This window comes from Eurypyga helias, unplaced genomic scaffold (genome assembly GCF_000690775.1).
Source record: "Eurypyga helias isolate BGI_N326 unplaced genomic scaffold, ASM69077v1 scaffold3561, whole genome shotgun sequence".
Taxonomy (NCBI): Eukaryota; Metazoa; Chordata; class Aves; order Eurypygiformes; family Eurypygidae; genus Eurypyga; species Eurypyga helias.
Genome location: NW_010232612.1, coordinates 14,195 through 32,048, shown reverse-complemented (window position 1 = coordinate 32,048; position 17,854 = coordinate 14,195). Strand labels below are relative to the sequence as shown.

Genomic DNA, 17,854 nt, shown 5'->3' with positions numbered 1-17,854 from the left:
GGCTTTATATTTCCTAACTTTATCTAATATCATGTGGTAGAAGGTTTTTTTTGTTCTGACCACTGCCTCTACAATTTGACACATGCCCTATAAAAACAACTATAGTTTTAAATTCAACAATTATTCACCATATAGCTGTCAACAGCAGTATTACATAGCAGATTTAGAATAAAACGTGTACCTGAAGGAAAATCCTTCCAATTCCACTCAACAGCTGAGGCTCTTGCTCTGGGTAGTATTTGATGACGGTGTGATAAGCATCTACAGCAAGCACGTAGTCCTAAGGGGTGAAAAGCACACGACCAAATATTTAAGCTCAGTATTCTTCAGTCTTTATGTTTTAAAGACATATTTAAACAGAATTAAAGTAATTGCAACTTGTCAGTGGGACAGAATTTCTAGCTATCACTGCAGGCAGTAGTGGCTGGCTTTATTGGTCTTTTCTCACTTACACCAGAACTGCATATACAAGGGTTCTTCCTTTTTTTTTTTCCCCCCAGATGGATCCTATTATGTTTGTAGCTAAATGCCAAGAACAAAAAAATTGAACATTTATTCTTCAGATTAGACTATGATTTAGGATTAAAGTCAAAAAGCTTCTGTGTGACTGGGGTATACATACTTGGGAGGTGTCACGTGCTTCAAATATATGTACAATTTACACGGTTTAACAAACCACGTTTCAAAGCTTTGGGACCTGCTTGTGCACATGCTCTTGACTTGTGAAAAATACCGTGCAACCAAAGCTGCAATTCATGCACATTTTCAGATGACAAAACAGCACTGCTACCGAGGGAAACAAGACATTCTCTATCCCTCTGCCCAAACCCCTGTCCCCTTCTACCGTACTGTGTGAAAGAAAATATGCAGCTAATCTAAATAGAAAACTGATTTGGGCTAAAACTACTTGGGGGGTGGGCTGGTTCTGAACTCCAGGAAGCTTTGCAAGTGACCCCCCCCAGAACACCTGCACAAAGACCGTGGTGGCAAGCGGCAGCTCTGAGACCCGCCAGCTCCCAATGCAGTGCACCCATACCCTCCAGAAAACGACCAGTGACAGAGGGTTAAACAAGATCCTGGTCCCATTTCCCACAGGAAAGGAATGCCCACATGACTGGTTACTGTAGCCCAGCTGTTTTGGGGTTAACCTGCAGTAATTAAAGATCTGGGCAAGAAATGACTTTCAGAGCCTGGCTACATGGTGTTTGGCAGGCAGACATGAGAAACTCTGTGTGTGCTCTAAGCTGACCAGAACACACGTAGCAGGTACATTCACAGGGCACACAGCTGCACTAACCTCAGCTATAGCTGCTTGGGGCAATCCACAGCAAAGGCAGAGAAAGTGTGCATTTGCTTTTAAAAGCCAGGCATATGCAAAGGCAGAAGATTGTGCTGTGCTTCCTGACAGTCCTGCCCTTCAACTAAACGCAAGAATTTGTCGTGGGTGTTAGGAAGCAGGAGACATCAAAGACTAATCCTTCAAACTGCAGAGATGTCTTGGGATACTCTCTACCTACTGTCGAATTACAGTGCTCATTTAACTTGTCCCTAATGTGATCACAGCTGCTGGTAAAAGTACTTTTTCTTCATCTGCTACTTAGCCTGAGGAGCCCACGTGCCCCAGATGTAATGAACTTATTTTCCTGAGGTTGGACTTAAAAGGATGGAACCCTACTTGACCCATCCACCAGGTCACCATTTGGAACATACTAATTGTTTCATACACACCAAAAACACAGAGAAGTCTTTGGAATCTGATCTGTATATGAGAAAAACTACATGTCCTATAATATTAGAGGGTGGCTTAAACAGCCCAGGGAGGCACTCTGCAGGAGGTTTATTTTGCCAACAACTTGTATATCGTGGGTATAATGATTAATTCTTAACAGTTAATAATTAAAATATAGAGTGTATTCCAATTCTAGTGTGCCATGCCATGTTCATGCTTATTGCTCGTCACAGAAAGAGTTCAGAGCAAATACAATGGGCCACATACACAAAAATATATTTATTTAAATTCTGATTTATTTAGTATTCAGAACTGACATGTGAGGAAATTTATGCTACCAACATTTTTCATAAATTTATGACTTAGGTAGAACTCCATTTTCACTGTAACGGCTCTCACTAAAGGACTTCTTTGATCATGGAGTCCCACTGTGTTAGGTAGGCATCCAAAACTCAGAATAGGGATCCTCTGAACTGTGACCTAAGAGGAACCACAGCCACATTTGTACTACCTATTAATACCTGCAAGAGTGTCATTTATAAAAACTGAAGGATTGTGGATGACTGTGAATTTTACCCCTTAAAGCATAAAATGTGCTCACTGGAGAAATAATTTTGTTGTATTGAATTCTACCTTTTGTGCTCAAGGTCTTCCATTCTATGCTCTAAAGCTGCCACTTATCCAGCGCTCGGTCTCATGCACGCTCTAAGGCTCAGGCTACACAACAGAGATGTGTAGCACAGCTGTGAGGGATGGGGGCTTTACAGTCACATCCCCAAAGTGATGTAGAAACAACTCCCAGGAAGTCATGCAGTTAAGATGATAGAAAACTGTTTCTTCTGTCAGCTTAGTTTACAGTTTAGTATGATCTGACTGCCGAAAATTCTTGGCCAGAAGAAGCTGCATGAAGGGGCACTGTTTGCACAACTGCAACATCCCAGGCTCCCTAGGGTAGGTAGTAGCCAGCCTTGGTAGGAACAGGCAGCCAAGTAACGTCCTGGGGGCCTGCTCTGTGGGGGCTTAATGGACTTGGCCTAATCAGGCAAACAAACCCTCCTCCCCTTCAGCATTCCTTGTCAAGTGACTACATCATCATATGCATTGTAAGCAGGAGTATGTAAACATTCACGCCTCCTAAAATGTGAGAGTGGAGGTGTAGCATTGTCTACGCAGTGTATTCGTGGATCCAGCACCCTGTTTCCATACGATGGCACAGCACATAGCATCTGTGCTTATCTGCCCTATGCCTTGTAGTACGTGTCACCGGAATGGGACCCATTTCTTCCAGGAGATGATGATAAGAGACAAAGTTACATATGTCCAAAGCCACCTCTAAGCACAGGAAAGGATGACCCCAGGATGAAACTGTAAAAAATTATCACAATATCCAGGCATGCTTCTAAATGCCACCTCATTTTGTAGTTAGTCCAGGATCCCACAGCAAGTTTCATATGCATTTACCCTTCCCTCCCCACTCTCATGGATGCAGTAGAGTATCCTACATGTGACATGGAATGATATGATTCCATGGTAAGTTATAAAAGCATCTTATTTGACAGTCCCTTCTGAAGGAGCATACTGTAAAGTAGATGAGATTTACCCTCATTTACTGAAGATTTGTTTTCTTTCCCAGCTTTGCTAATGTGACACGGTGTAAGAAAAATTGGCTGTGACAATGATAAATAGACACCCTCCCAGAGGAGTGAAGCCTTGGTTGATACAAGCTGTGGCTGTGAGGAGTAAGGCAGATACTAAGGCGTATTACGTACTGCCAGTAAAAAAACCCTAATGACTTGCGATCTAAAGACTTTAAGGTGGGGCTGACGTATTGTCATGGCCTTTAATTTCTAAAGACTGCGAGCCTTCTGATTTTCCACACCATAAAAAAATTCCAAAAGGAGGAGTGAAGTTACACAAATCAGGTTATGGGAATTGGGCTATTGTTTTATAATTCAATATCTCTTTTATTATGAAAATTTGGAGCTAATATTAAATAAAGTCATTCAAAACAGTTCTAGTAAGCTATTAGGTCTGCTTCTACAAAAACAACAAGTGGGTTTGTTTGTCCTTTGATGCACTGCAGTATAACTGTACTTCCCTTCATGGTCACTGCATTATACATTTTCACATTTCTCTCACCACCACCTTAAGTACTTAAAATATTAATTAGGAGATATTTAGAACTAAGCATAAATAGCCATGATGTGTAGAATGCTGAGAGCACGTTCAATAAACCACAGACTAAAAATCAGCTTTACTTATGCAAAGCGTATAGTTCATAAATACTAAATTTTGGGAAGAGAATACAGGGATAACTTATCCTTCTTCTCTCTAGTGCGCTTGTGGAAGGGTTACGAAAGCAGAGATTCACAGGGTTATGAATCCAAAGAGCAGTACTGCAGCACTGTTAGGCAAAAGACACAATGATTCATGCAGTCTTTCTCCTTTAAACCATAGAGGAACTAAAGTCCTTAGGCATCAGTCCCTTGCGTCATTAGCACAAGCTGTTACCTCCTTCTCTGTACAGTTTTAATTGTATTAGACCCAAATTAAAATCAATTCTAATGCTTTTCTTTTTACGAAGGGCAAGTTCTACAAAAGCTACGACAACACTGAAAAAATCTAGAAAGTACAAAAATGTGCCTTCAGTCAGAGTGCATTTATAGTATATATGGGAAGTACTTAAGTCTTTATTGCTCAGAGAGGTAACAGTCTGGTAAGATGTCAAAAGCAACTTTAGCTCAGATGAAAAGAACAAGTTTTCAAGACACTTCCATGGTGATTTAGTAAAATGGCAGAAGTTTTGGAATTAGACTGCGGAAATGAATCAATGAGCATCATCAGTTGCATTTTAAATGAATATTCCCCCACGCTGCTATACTCAGGGGACGCTTTCATAGGAACCTAAGCCCATAGTTCGTGTAAACGGAAGCCTACAGTGACATGTTATGTGGTCTCCCCTTCCCTTCCTGCTGTATTTCCACGTCCTCCCTTAAGTCACTCCTTTTTCACACGAGCGGGAAAAGCCGATTCAGTTGGTATGAGCCAGAACCACCGTTTCTTTGTACCTGTCACTTGGTTAAGTCAACAGTGGTGCACGGAAGGAAGCTAGAATACATTTAAGAAAGGTTGTACGAAGAAAAGGGGATGATCAGGGAAAAAAAGTATAGTGAGCCTGCCTTAAGCTGCTAGTGAACGTATCGTTGGCCACACAGATAAAGGGACACAGCTGGCAGAATTCAGTACCTAGGAAGGATGGTCCCCGGGTCAAGGAGGCTTGTGATTAATTTCCTGTTCCTCTGTCGATTTCCTGCACAAGTCTAGGTGAATCACTTCTTTGCACCTCACTCACTCCCTCCAAAACAACATACTCCTCCATCTCAATATTTTAATGAGATGTTTAGCTATGAAGCTAATGAGGCCATATTTAAAAAGACAAAAATCATTGTGCTTCATAAACAAAATTCCTGGAGTCAGATAAGGAATACAAAAGAGGTATGACATGAAATAAACCTAATTAGAGTTGAGGATAACCAAAGCAGATTTAAATAGTTGTAGGCCCAACTTTAATCAGAGTCTTTTTTAAAAATTATTTTCAAGAGTCAATCCTGACAAGATTGTTCCCTATTAAATGCTACTGAAGTCTTCTGGCCAAAGAAAGAGGTGAGTAAAAGAAAGATAACACTTCTTTTTTTTAATTTATACTGATGCCACGTAGTTTTACTTTAATAAAAGATTACTATTAATCTACTAATAGCACAAATTATTCCATTCACCTAAGAGTACTTGGGGATCAAATATGATCATATCGCCATATTCTAAATGTCCACTAGATGGCAATAGATGGCACAGACTTGGAGAATGGAATCAGTTGAGGTTTTTTTTCTAAATAATATAATTACATATAATTGAAATACTTAAATGAAAACAAATGCAGTTTTTAAAGTGCATTACATAAACGAAAAAAGAAGTGGAACTGTTCAATTAATACAATTGTTCATAGGAGAATTAACAAAAATGTGTTTAAAAATCACTTGAAGAAACAGTTTCATACTGAATACTCCAGAAGGTGAAGATTATTATAGCATTGCTGCATGTTAGAATGGCCTTAAAAATATTCAATTTATAAATAACCAATATAATTCTCTCACAGAGGATCTGTCACATAAGCGGAAAAAATCAGCTTCATGTACTATTCTGTTTTTAACTGCAACATAACAATGTTTGAAAAAACCTTCCTTAAACATACAGGGCTAGTCCTGAAAACTGAGAGACACGCAACTACTCCATGGCCAATGCACTGAAATGCAAATTTCTGATGGAAGTAATTATGCACTAACATGCAGTTGTGGGTAATCTGGAAGTTATTGTGGAACGACAGATTTCTAATTGAATGGCTACAAGATAGGCCCTAAATACAATTGGTTTGAAGAAGTATCTGAGCTGCAGTATTTCTGAAGTGCCATTTCCACAAAGGTGATAATTGGTATTCACAAATATTTCTGTTACTAGAAAAAAACAGCACTAACGGGACCAAAGCAGAAGAAAGGTGAGAACTGCGGATGCACATGGATTGGTGTGTACACAAGAAGAAAAACACTGGAAGTGTTAAAAACAAATCCCAGCCAAAAGTAAAGTACCCTTCTTGAAAAAACGTATTACCAGAATTTCCTTATTCATATATATTCTTCTTTGTTTGGGAAGGCAACTCATGTTTTTCTCCACTTTTCAAAAAATAAAGTTCCTTAAAAAATGAAGCTATTTCAAAACACATATCCTTACTAATTCTTAAAAATACCTCACTTCTATTTTCATGGATAATTATTTCTATTCAAAACAGAAATGTTCTGATCGCAATATCATTATAAATACAAATTTCTGTTTTCCCTAATTATCATAAAAAGGATATGCCATTTCATGTAAAGCAGTATTTGGATAACTGGATCTTAACTAAAAAAATGCATGCTTTTTAAGGTAGTATAATATTAAGAATGGCGCCCTGTTTGGGAAGTAGCATAATAAACATCAGAGGGTCAGGTTTGGCATGACCCTGGGCAATCAAAGAGCAGGGGGCAAGGAGTGCAAATCTTGGCCTGTGAAGATTATACTGCTGACAGCTCTGCTCCGAGGCTACTGCTGCTAATTGATTTGTGAAGTACAGTTAAGCTCAGGATAACAGCAGTTTGCGGCAAGGATGGCGATATCCCTGCTTCCCTGACCATGAGGTGAATGGCAGAAGTTTTATTTCCACTTCCTGAGTATAAGGAGAAGTTAAGAGAGTTGCACCAAATTGAGTAGGAATGGTTAAAAAGGTAAGCAAGAATCAAGGGGGAATAAAATCCAACTGTGGAAGCTAGTTACTTTTGCTTTTATCCCTTTCTCTTCCACCGCTACCCACTAGTGAGGATTTAAACTTGAAAGAAGATCTTACAACTGAGATAGGTTGACAGGGGAGGATGTATTTAGATGTTCTGAACCTTCATCATATACAAAGGCTATAGTATTATTAATCCTCACAAACACAGCAACATTCCTAGTGCACAGTTTGAAAAAGACAGAGCACATAATTGCTTTTAATTACAGCATTTAGTTAAGTGTTTGAAAAATTCAATTTAAAAATGCAAATTCTGTATTGTTATTGCATGTTCTCTAGGATGATTTGGGGAGAAATAAGTACAGATACGTTCCCAAAGAACATTACTGCAAATAGTTATCTATTAAATAAGACATTATTAAGTCTAATTAATTCTTCACTAAGCAAAACCTTCATGTACAGTCAGGTATTCTTCCCTTATCTATGCACCAGTAATTCTCTGCACTTTCTCTGAGGCTCTATTCTGGAATATACGGTACCTCTGCAGTTGCTGCCACCCACGTACCTTCATCATTAGCAGACAGTTTGCCATGGAGTACATCACCCGGCCCAGACGTGACCTCCACAGCTGAACAGAGCCTGCAAAATAAGAGCAGCTTGTGAATTTGCACAAATAAATTAGAGGTTCTTTCTTGCCATCAATTATTGGTCCTATGAATTAGGATTTCGAAAGATCCCCCTCGTTAACACCACTGGGTTTTAGCCTAGAATGTTTAATTCTCAGCCATGCTGCACCATCAGACAGAAAATTCTGCATCTCTAGGAGGGAACTGCTCAAGCGGCTCTGGGTACCATACACGATGCAACAATGCAGAGCAACAGACTCAGCTCAGCTTTGAGCTCCAGCCAAATATTAAACACCAGAAGAAGCCAAAGATTTTCCAATATCAGAACAAAAGGTGCAGAAAAAGATTCAAGCGATAATGAGCATCAGTTTAAAAACATGTAATCTACATCATTAAATGTGATAAATTCAAAAATCAAACATAGCTAAAATGTCATTTCAGAGCCAAAACATGCAGGGTGAGAACTGTCTGAGTCTGGGGCTGTTTGTGCTTGCCTCTGGCTTAGAGATATGCTGGAAAAAATCTGCCAAGCCTGTCTGCTTTCCCCATGCTCCTGGAGCTTGCTGGCATTAAAAGCTGCAGCAGCAAATTTCTCTCTCTTGCTTTGCAGACGGACTCCTGATGTTGCAAGAGAATGGTTCACACAGATCCTTACTTTCTCTTGTGTTACAGCAGCACAGATCAATGCTAGAAATATTCCTCTAATCCTCAAAAAAACCCTAGGAGTATTAATTTAGTACGTTTGGAAAAGAAATGTATCTCAGTCAATCAGCTGTCAAGGTCACTGTAATGATTTGAAAGGGGGGGACGAAAGGGAGAAGAGGCTATTTCAATCAGATTGTGATAACTAAGCCCACTCATTTGTATCAATAACGTAGTCTCTGATGAAAGCGCGGTAGGTCACATAGATAATTCTTTCAGCACACATAAATGCCATTACAAATAAGAAGAGAGCTTGGTGAAATGTCTACTCCCCTTCTTAAAAAACTCCTTCAATCCTCTCCAACAACAAACTAAAAAATCAACCCATGAATATTCTCAAATCATCTTGGTCGAAAGCAGAGCACAATGTGGGGGCCCATGACTGAACTCAGTAACCATACCTTAAAATTACTCACTACTCCTAGCTTTTGTTTGAGAAATTCCCCCTCGACCACGCATCCCTTCTGCTATTAATGAAGAAGATGCTGTAAACCATGAGCAAATGTTTTATGATACATTTCTGGTTTCCTTTCCCTGTGGGTGTCTGCAAAACCTGGACATAATTAAATAACTCTCTTTTATTATTTTCCTTATATTAATCTCTCCTTTTGCATGGTCTCATAGTTTGGTAACCACATTCACCCTTTTAGTGACAACAAATGTGATGTTGATTCCTGCAGCAGAGACTTCCAGGTTTCCTGTTAACAACTGAATAGCACCAGCTATGGTTCTCAGAAAGGACTGCAGACAGACTTGAGCCTGTGCTATAAACTGAACAGGAACCTGATCTGGAAATTCCATAGCCCTGTGGGATGAAGCTTCGTAGCACTGGCAGAAAGGGGTTAAAAAAAACCTGCGAAGCAGTGAATAAAATCAAAAACTCAACAGCAGATCATTGCGTCTTACTGAGATGCCTGAAACTCACTATGCAGGGCCAAACAGCCACACTTCCACTCTAAGCATTTGTTTTCCCTCGTTATTTATCAAGGCCTCTGTACTCCACACTGCCATTCATTTCGACAGGAGCTCTGTGCACCGAGAAGCTGCAAAATCCGCATCTTACGGAACGCGTTACCAGGCAAGTGGTGCAATGCTTAATCTCTCTGCCTGCTGGAAAACTGGCAAATGAGGTGCTCTGTTCCAGACTAGAGGAGATGTACACGATAAGTCGATTGGTGTGGCACCTTCCTACACCAGCAATAAGGAAATGACAGGCTAAGCATAATCCCCATAATGAATTAAGGCTGTCTTCACATAAAGTTAATAAGCTTTGCTTCAGCTAGTCTCACATGAAAAAAAAATCAAACCCATTATCAGCCTCCTGGAGCTCCAAATGCAGTGAAGAAGCAGACAGGGAGCAGACCTGGCTGACCTCCACAGACAGGAGCAGTCAACAGTCTCTGCAAAGGCCCCACGGGCTTTTTGGCAGTCTTAAACCTACAGGCAGCTGCACAGCAGACACGGGAAGATCTCTCCAAATTTTCAGCAGCCGTGTCCCTTGGTATCTACTCGCTGCTGGTTTTCTAACTATGCCTCCCGCTGAGCTCATCTCGGCTCTGAAGCAGAAGCAGGGAGGAAAAGCAAGGAGCCACAAACGCACGGGTGAGGGCAGACTGCAGGACACAGGATTATGACACAGCTAGGAAAAAACCCTTGTACCTTAAAGGGGGATCAGTGTTGTGGTTTTAAAGGGGTAAAAAGGAAAAGAAAGTGAGGATAAGGACAAAAATGATGGTAGAAAGGGGATAATAACAGGGGAAAGTAAGTCAGAGAATAGAGGCAAGAAGAATCGTAGGTACAAGGAGAGAAGAACAGATACTCCTGGAGCACTGTGGATAAACCTTCAACAGCAGATTATTTCTCTTTTTCCTAAGTTTTTTAAGAATAATAGCAAATGTATTCATTTGACTATATTTGCAAATGCCTTTATGATACATGTTGCTCATGTGTGTTCATTTTTTTAGGACATGTCTAGATGGTGCATTAAGTCAACTAGAGTAACACATTAAGGATGCTTTACATCCCGTCAATTTGAAGGCCATGCAGAAGAGTTCAGACAAGTCTGTACCCATCGATGCAGAAACTGTTTTAGGGAATTGGTTATAATATTTATTTTAACTCTGCTAACAACTCTACTCAGCCTCTTCCTGCCTCAGCAGCAGACGTTTACTTCCCACAGGCTCTAGGTAAATGTTATCCTGGAAAGAAGTTGGTAAGATTTCTTAGACTGTTAGCTGAGGCAGAAAGGTTTTTGTTTTCTTGGTGTGATGTTCTTAACTTGCCAGGCACTGAGTGGTTCATATCATCCTTAACAATGCCTAAAAGGTCACCTCTTGTCAAATTCTTAAGTGTATTCAAACGACCTTTGAGGCTTTGAGCAACCTGGTCTAGTGGAAGGTGTCCCTGCCCATGGCAGGGGGGTTGGAACTAGGTGATCTTTAAGGTCCCTTCCAACCCAAACCATTCTGTGATTCTATGACCTCATTAGTATAAATTCCATTAAAATACCCTGATGTTTAGACAATGAATTTGTCCTGATAACCTTCCTTTATGCAGTAATGTATCCTATACTACCAAAGTTAAATAACTAAGATAGAAGGAACAGGAAAAAAACATAATTGCATAAAAAAAAAATGAAAATTATGATGTAGACTACTCAGTATCATCTAAACCTTATTCTAAAAAGTGACCTAAGTATTTCAGGAGTCTAAGTACAATGCAGCTACAGTGAGACTCAGACATTATGTAGCCACATCCTAAGCCAGTGTAGGCCTTGTATGATGCCAGTTTGATCTAAAGAAATTTAGTGGATTTCAGGCATGAGGACCAAGAGGAGCCAGTCAGCCAAGGCTTAAGATGAAACATCCATCTAGCTGTGACAGCAATACGCTTAGATATTCATCACTAAAGGATAGCAGCCATGTCCTTTGTTTCTTCTAAGCAGGAAAAAAAAAACTGATTTAGTACATCAGTTTGATCAAGGGCAAAACTGTGAAATTAATTCCAGCAAACAGAAGTATGAGGTGTATCACTTCAGAGGCTGAGAAGGCTATGAGATTGCAAAAATACTGTTTTAACAACTCCAGCGCAGTCTTGTGAAAACTTCTGGCATACTTCGTCAAGAGATAAAAACACATTGCCAGTGAAAAAAATGTATACAGAATACCTACCTTGTCTGTTCTCCTGTGTCATGTTAGTCATACTTCCATCTTCAGCTAAGCCTTGTTCCAAATTTTCTAATATCTGTAGTAAATTTTTTAAAGTAACCAACATGAGTTTAAACAGCACTATATATTTAATGCAAATTAGCTACAATTGGCAGTCGATAGGTAAACCAATTCAGGCAGGAATTCTGCACTGAGTTCAAAATTACTGACTATTACCACAGCTAGATCAATTGCACAAAGTAAGCAAGCCATTGTATGGTAGAAAGATGTCAGAGTTCAAGTTTATGATACTTAGAGAACATTAAATGACAGCAGAGTGTAGGGACAGACACGTTTTATTAAGCAAAATTTGGAATATGTTTCACCAGTCAATGTTAATGACCAATCTGATAGCCTTCTGTGATGGCATGACTAGCTGGGTGGATGAGGGGAGAGCAGTGGATGTTGTTTACCTCATCTTCGGCAAGGCTTTGGACACTGTATCCCATAATAACATCCTCATGGGGAAGCTTAGGAAGTGTGGGTTAGATGAGTGGACAGTGAGTGGGATTGACAAGTGGCAGAATGGCAGAGCTCAGAGGGTTGTGATCAGGGACACAGAATCTAGTTGGAGGCCTGTGACTAGCAGTGTTCCCCAGGGGTCGGTACTGAGCCCAGTCTTGATCAACATATTCATCAGTGACCTGGATGAGGGGACACAGTGTTTCACCTGCTTCAGCAGGTTTGCTGATGACACAAAACTGGGAGGAGTGGCCAATACACCAGGAGGCTGTGCCACCGTACAGCTGGACCTGGGCAGGTTGGAGAGTTGGGCAGAGAGGAACCTAATGAAGTTCAACAAGGACGAGTGTAGGGTCCTGCACCTGGGGAGGAATAACCCCAGTCCCCAGTACAGGCTGAGGGCTGACCTGCTGGAAAGCAGCTCTGCATGGCGGTTGGGCACCAAATGAGCCAGGGGCCAGCAATGTGCACTCGTGGCCAGGAAGCCAATGGTATCCTGGGGTGCTTTAAGAAGAGTGTGGCCAGCAGGTCGAGGGAGATCATCCTCCCTCTCTCCTGTGCCCTGGTGAGGCTGCATCTGGAGTACTGTGTCCAGTGCTGGGCTCCCCAGTTCAAGAAAGATAGGAAACTATGGAGAGAGTCCAGTATAGGGCTACAAAGATGATTAGAGGACTGGAACATCTCCCTTACGAGGAAAGGATGAGAAAGCTGGGTCTGTTTAGCCTGGAGAAGAGAAGACTGGGAAGGGATCTCAGCAATGCTTATAAATATCCGAAGGGTGGGTGTCAAGTGGATGGGGCCAGGCTCTTTTCAGCAGTGTCCAGCAACAGGACAAGGGGCAACGGACACAAACTGGAATGCAGGAAATTCCATCTCAACATGAGGAAGAACAACTTCACTTTGAGGGCACCAGAGCACTGGAACGGGCTGCCCAGAGAGATGGGGGAGTCTCCTTCTCTGGAGATATTCAAAACCCACCTGGATGCGTTCCTGTCCAACCTGCTCTAGATGGATGTGCTTTGGCAGGGGGGTTGGACTAGATGATCTCCAAAGGTCCTTTCCAACCCCCAGCATGCTGTGATTCTGTGACCACGAAGAAAGTCAAACTGATTTCTCATAGAAAGCCACTGCCTCTTGACTCTCCCACTCTAAGTATGTGCTCTGGTTTCACCCTTTTGTCCTGAATGAAGCGCTACTCTTAGTTCTTACTGCATTTTCTTTCTCCAAGTTTGGGTTTTATCTATTATAGGTTTTAAATCATGTAAATTGTTAACTGAATGACATGTTCATTGTATTATTGGAAAAATGAAAATGTATACTTAATGAGCTTGTGTCTTAAGCACTTTTAAAATATGTACGCAAGGTTCCATTTGAAATGAAAGTCAACTTTCCTTTTTCTAATCCCAATAGTTTATCCTAATTTGTATTCTGATTCCCATAGATCACCCCATTTTTCCCATTACAGATTTATAACTTTGGTTGTAGAACAATGCTTGAGATTTCCTTTAAAAAACCACTAAGGCCACTTGCTCTTTATTCAGCCGCTGTGGTTAGCTGATAGGGAAATAAAAGGAGCTGCCTTTTCCGGAGACTGAGTGCACTTCCAAACGCAGAGCTCTCAGCTTCTGTCAGTATAAGGAATAATTGTTTTTTCCTACACCAGCAAAGCATTGCAATTGTGCTCAGTGCTCTGTAAGCAAACATTACAAGGGGCCTACAAGGAAGCTGGGGGGGACTTTTTACAAGGGCCTGTAGTGACAGGGCAAGGGGGAACGGGTTTAAATTGAAAGTGGGGAGATTTAGATTAGATATCAGGAAGAAGTTCTTCCTGGAGAGGGTGGTGAGGCACTGGAACAGGTTGCCCAGAGAAGCTGTGGATGCCCCATCCCTGGAAGTGTTCGAGGCCAGGCTGGATGTGGCTTTGAGGAACCTGGTCTAGTGGAAGGGGTCCCTGCCCATGGCAGGGGGGGTGGAACTAGATGATCTTTAAGGTCCCTTCCAACCCCAACCATTCTGTGATTCTATGACTTAAAAACAACACAGGAGATCTTCCAAAGCTAAGACAGGTAGAATTAATTTGGCCTCAAACAGCATGTTGGTGCCTTCTACAGCAAAGGAAGAGCAATCAGTACCTCCAGGAAGGAAGCCAGTTCATGCCACCTATTTTAGACATCTTAAGGTGGAAGGAATTGCCATATGAGATGCCATCCTCTTTTCACAGACTAGAGTGAAAGCTCAATGTTAGGTGCCATAAATTTAGCTGCAAGGAGCAAGGAGAGACATGCGATGAAATAGCAGCAGTTACCACATGCCAGCTGAGCCCAGGTAATTTTCCCCGATAAGAATCGTTTGCCCATGACAAATACAGGGTAATATGATTTAGTGTAAACCTTGTTCACAGAGGGCTAGGCTAAGTTGCCTCAACTCAGATTTTGAGAGGCTATAAGCATTGCCACATATCAACTATGCTTAGTTGATAGGTGGCAATTTATGAGATTGCAGTGGCATGCCAGCGAGACTCAGTATCAGTCCCACTTTCAAAAGCAGTGTAGACACTTAGAAATCACTTAGAAACCAAGGCACCGCATTTCAGTGTTAAGTGCCTAGTGTATAATGGGGCACCTTGTCAGAGAAAAACCCCATTCTTCTCTCCCATAAACCAAAACCACCTTATTGTCTATTTTCTGTCCAGTCTTAAACACACAATCTTTCTCTTTCCCTGGAAAACATCTGGTGATCACTTCTCGTTCTCAATAAGGCTTGAAGTTCTTACTCTTGAAATGGTCTAAACATAACAAGGTGGCTTCACCAATGAGACATGCTGTCTTGTTTAAAAAGACAACACGTTTCTCTGAAGACGTGCTCACTAACATCATCAAAAAATAAAGAATTAGATATTAGCATACAATTAGAGTATTACATTAACCATTCTGTGACACTACTTGGGAATATCTAGCCATCATCTCAAGCCTAGCGTAATTAAAACAGAACTCGGTGCTGACTGAAGGCTAATTGTTTTATTCCCTAGGTTCATCTCCTTTTGCCCTTCTTAAGTATAGGAAGATCATCTGTAGTTTTTCAGTATTTGGGCATTTCCCCAGTTTTCCAAGAATTGTTTAATAATAACATTAATGATTCAGGTAGTTCCTCGGTGTAACCTATTTGTGTTAGTTGACACAAAATGTTTAATTATAGCAAATACCGTCATCCCACTTTTCAACAAGTGAACTATTTATTCTAGCAGTATCACATGGGATAGCTCTACACTTCTTGCTATGAAGAGAAATAAGATTGAACACTTCTACCATTTATTTTAAACATCAGTTTTACATATGGCCTACGCTTTTTCTTGTTTTCAGTATTTATAAGTGCACACTCATTAGTTTCACTGGCTAGTATTACTTCACTGAGTCTTCCGTTTCAATCCCTACAAATCACCAGTATTCCGTAATTACTAACCTATGCATTTGTATTCCTAGTTTCCTATCCTTACGTATCTCTTTTTAATACTTTATTTCTTTGTCCAAAACTTTTCATCAACATTAGCTTTGTACTCAAAATAACTTTTTTTGGTGCTTCTAGAATTGTGGCTTCTTGGGTACTCAGACTGACGCAGGATCATCACCTTTTCTACAAACTCCTCAAACAAGGGGTCAAGACAAATACCCCCTAGACTGAAGCAACGTATAAGAAAGAGAATACTCACGTGACCTTAGTAACTGAGCCAGAACTGGACATTGAATGAAAATAAAAAAAAACCAAAACATTCAGTAGCTAAGAGACTGAAAAGTCCAACAATTTAGATGTAAATCAGAACACCCGGAGATAGGAAGAGTGTGTATGGACAGGCCAGGGAGGAATATAACCATGTGTGAAGGAGGGTGGTGGAAGGCTGATGGACAAATGGCACGAAGTATTTTGCAAAACGCTGCAGAGGTAACAATTGCAGAAGCTTTTGTAGGAAGCAAGACTCTTAACTCATTCACCACTGCTCTACCCACCCAGATGAAGAGCCCAGCACAGCTCTGCTACTTAAGGATTAGGGTTAAAGAGTGATATATGCTGCCCTGAGATGTGTGCATTTCCAGGGGATCTCCCTTAATCAGCTAGGAAGCTTAGCCACAAACAAAGGAGGAGTTTAGTTTAAGCCTGACTGTTCTTTTCACATGCTGGTCTCCAGGTAAGCATTTATTAGCATGTCCACAGCATTATCAGCACTAAAGTGATCACGGATGTATTTAAATGAATACTTGAAAATAACAAACTCTTTTGTGATTTAAATTACTATTGTTACTCTTACTGCTTGGCTGTTCAGTAACCATTTATTTCAAGGAGGACTTGCAAGGGAAGAGCAACAACTCCTTGAGTCAATTCACACTGGGAAAACCAGCAGTAACAGAGACAGTACAATTTCACTGGATTCCTTCCCCAAGCTACAACGGGCATTTGACACTACAGATTATTTCTTTCCCAAATGTTGTGCCTGTAGACAGAGATGTACAATATCCAACCAGATCCTGATTACAAATTATAGGAATACTGGAAAAGTTAAGAACATATATAGAGAGACTATAAAGGGAAAATAAAGAATTGTGAGTTTTGCACTCTACCTCCAATCCTGCATCAGGTACCAGAAATATCTAAGTTAGATGGGGGCTGAAAAGAACCAGTTACCAAAACAGTGACAAAGTAAATATGGTTAGATCTTTAAGTGGAATGGCTAATCCAAAGTTGACAAGCGTCTGTAGAACGCATACAACTAAAAACAAGAGGGAATTAGGAGGTTAAAAGGGAGTATCAGATAGGAAAAAACCTCACAATTACATTAAGGAAGAGAAACAAAATCGAAAGACAAATTTTCTAATGCATTAGCATTAGCCTGGAATAGCCTCCCAGGGGATGTGGCCTCAGCTCCATAGGCTGGCTCATTAAAAACTAGAAAACAACCTTGCGTTGCAGAGAGACAGACTAGGTGAGCTAATAGGTCTTTTCTCTCTTCTAGCTTTTATGACTCCAAGATCATCTCATTTACATAATGACTATTCCTACGCCCTTCTGTAAATATGGATGACCAAAGATTATTTTTCCACTTTTTAAAATAGGGAAGTAAAACACTCGAGGCTTTTGGTTGAAAGCTCCCCAATTAATTCTGTTATAACCCAAATGGTTCCCAAGTGTCATATACGAATATTAAGACTAATGAGTGTACATCCTTTATGTTATCTTCTTGGTTATGCCATGGGGTTTCGTGAGTATTATGCACTTTATTCTTGAACAATCCAGGTGAGATCGAGATTATTAGACTAACAGCATTCTATAGAAAAATCAAAACATGTATCTAAACAATGTCTTTTGTCAGGCAACCCTGACTTTAAATGGTTAAATGATCACGAATTTACAACTGTCTTTTACAAACACATTTATCTTCACAAGCTGTCCTTTTTCACACTTCTGTTTCTATGGTTGTCTTTGAATTGCTCCAACAGACAAGGTGCTTAATTGAATGCAAACAAATGAAATAATCTGTAACGAGGTGTCCAGAATAACTGATCAGAACTATTCCCTTGAGAAGGATGTTATGTTTTATTTGTTTGTTTGTAGCTTCCTTGCATTGTACAAGAGCATGCATCAGCACAGACAGTGGCTTCTCCTGGCTGCTGCATCCTGGTTCTAATGGAAGGTGTCAGAAGCAAAGGGAGATCGTTCTCTTTCTGATCACAATTGAACACACTAACCCAGGAGAAACTTGGCAAACTCAGACACAGGAAAGCAGAGAGAACAAGATGGCAATGTGTGAACCAACAGCAAGTGCAGA

At 40.6% G+C, this 17,854-nt stretch overlaps 1 protein-coding gene across 1 annotated transcript in view; it reads right to left on the bottom strand.

Annotated features, from left to right (window-relative positions):
- LOC104516929 (trafficking protein particle complex subunit 12-like) overlaps positions 1 to 17,854 on the bottom strand; it is a gene marked incomplete at its 5' end in the record, with an annotated part of 39,065 nt that overhangs the window by 9,111 nt on the left and 12,100 nt on the right. The window contains 3 exons of the mRNA XM_010161436.1: positions 182 to 280; positions 7,609 to 7,682; positions 11,542 to 11,614. Coding sequence (XP_010159738.1) covers positions 182 to 280; positions 7,609 to 7,682; positions 11,542 to 11,614 — 246 coding nt within the window. The remainder of the gene's footprint in view (positions 1 to 181; positions 281 to 7,608; positions 7,683 to 11,541; positions 11,615 to 17,854) is intronic.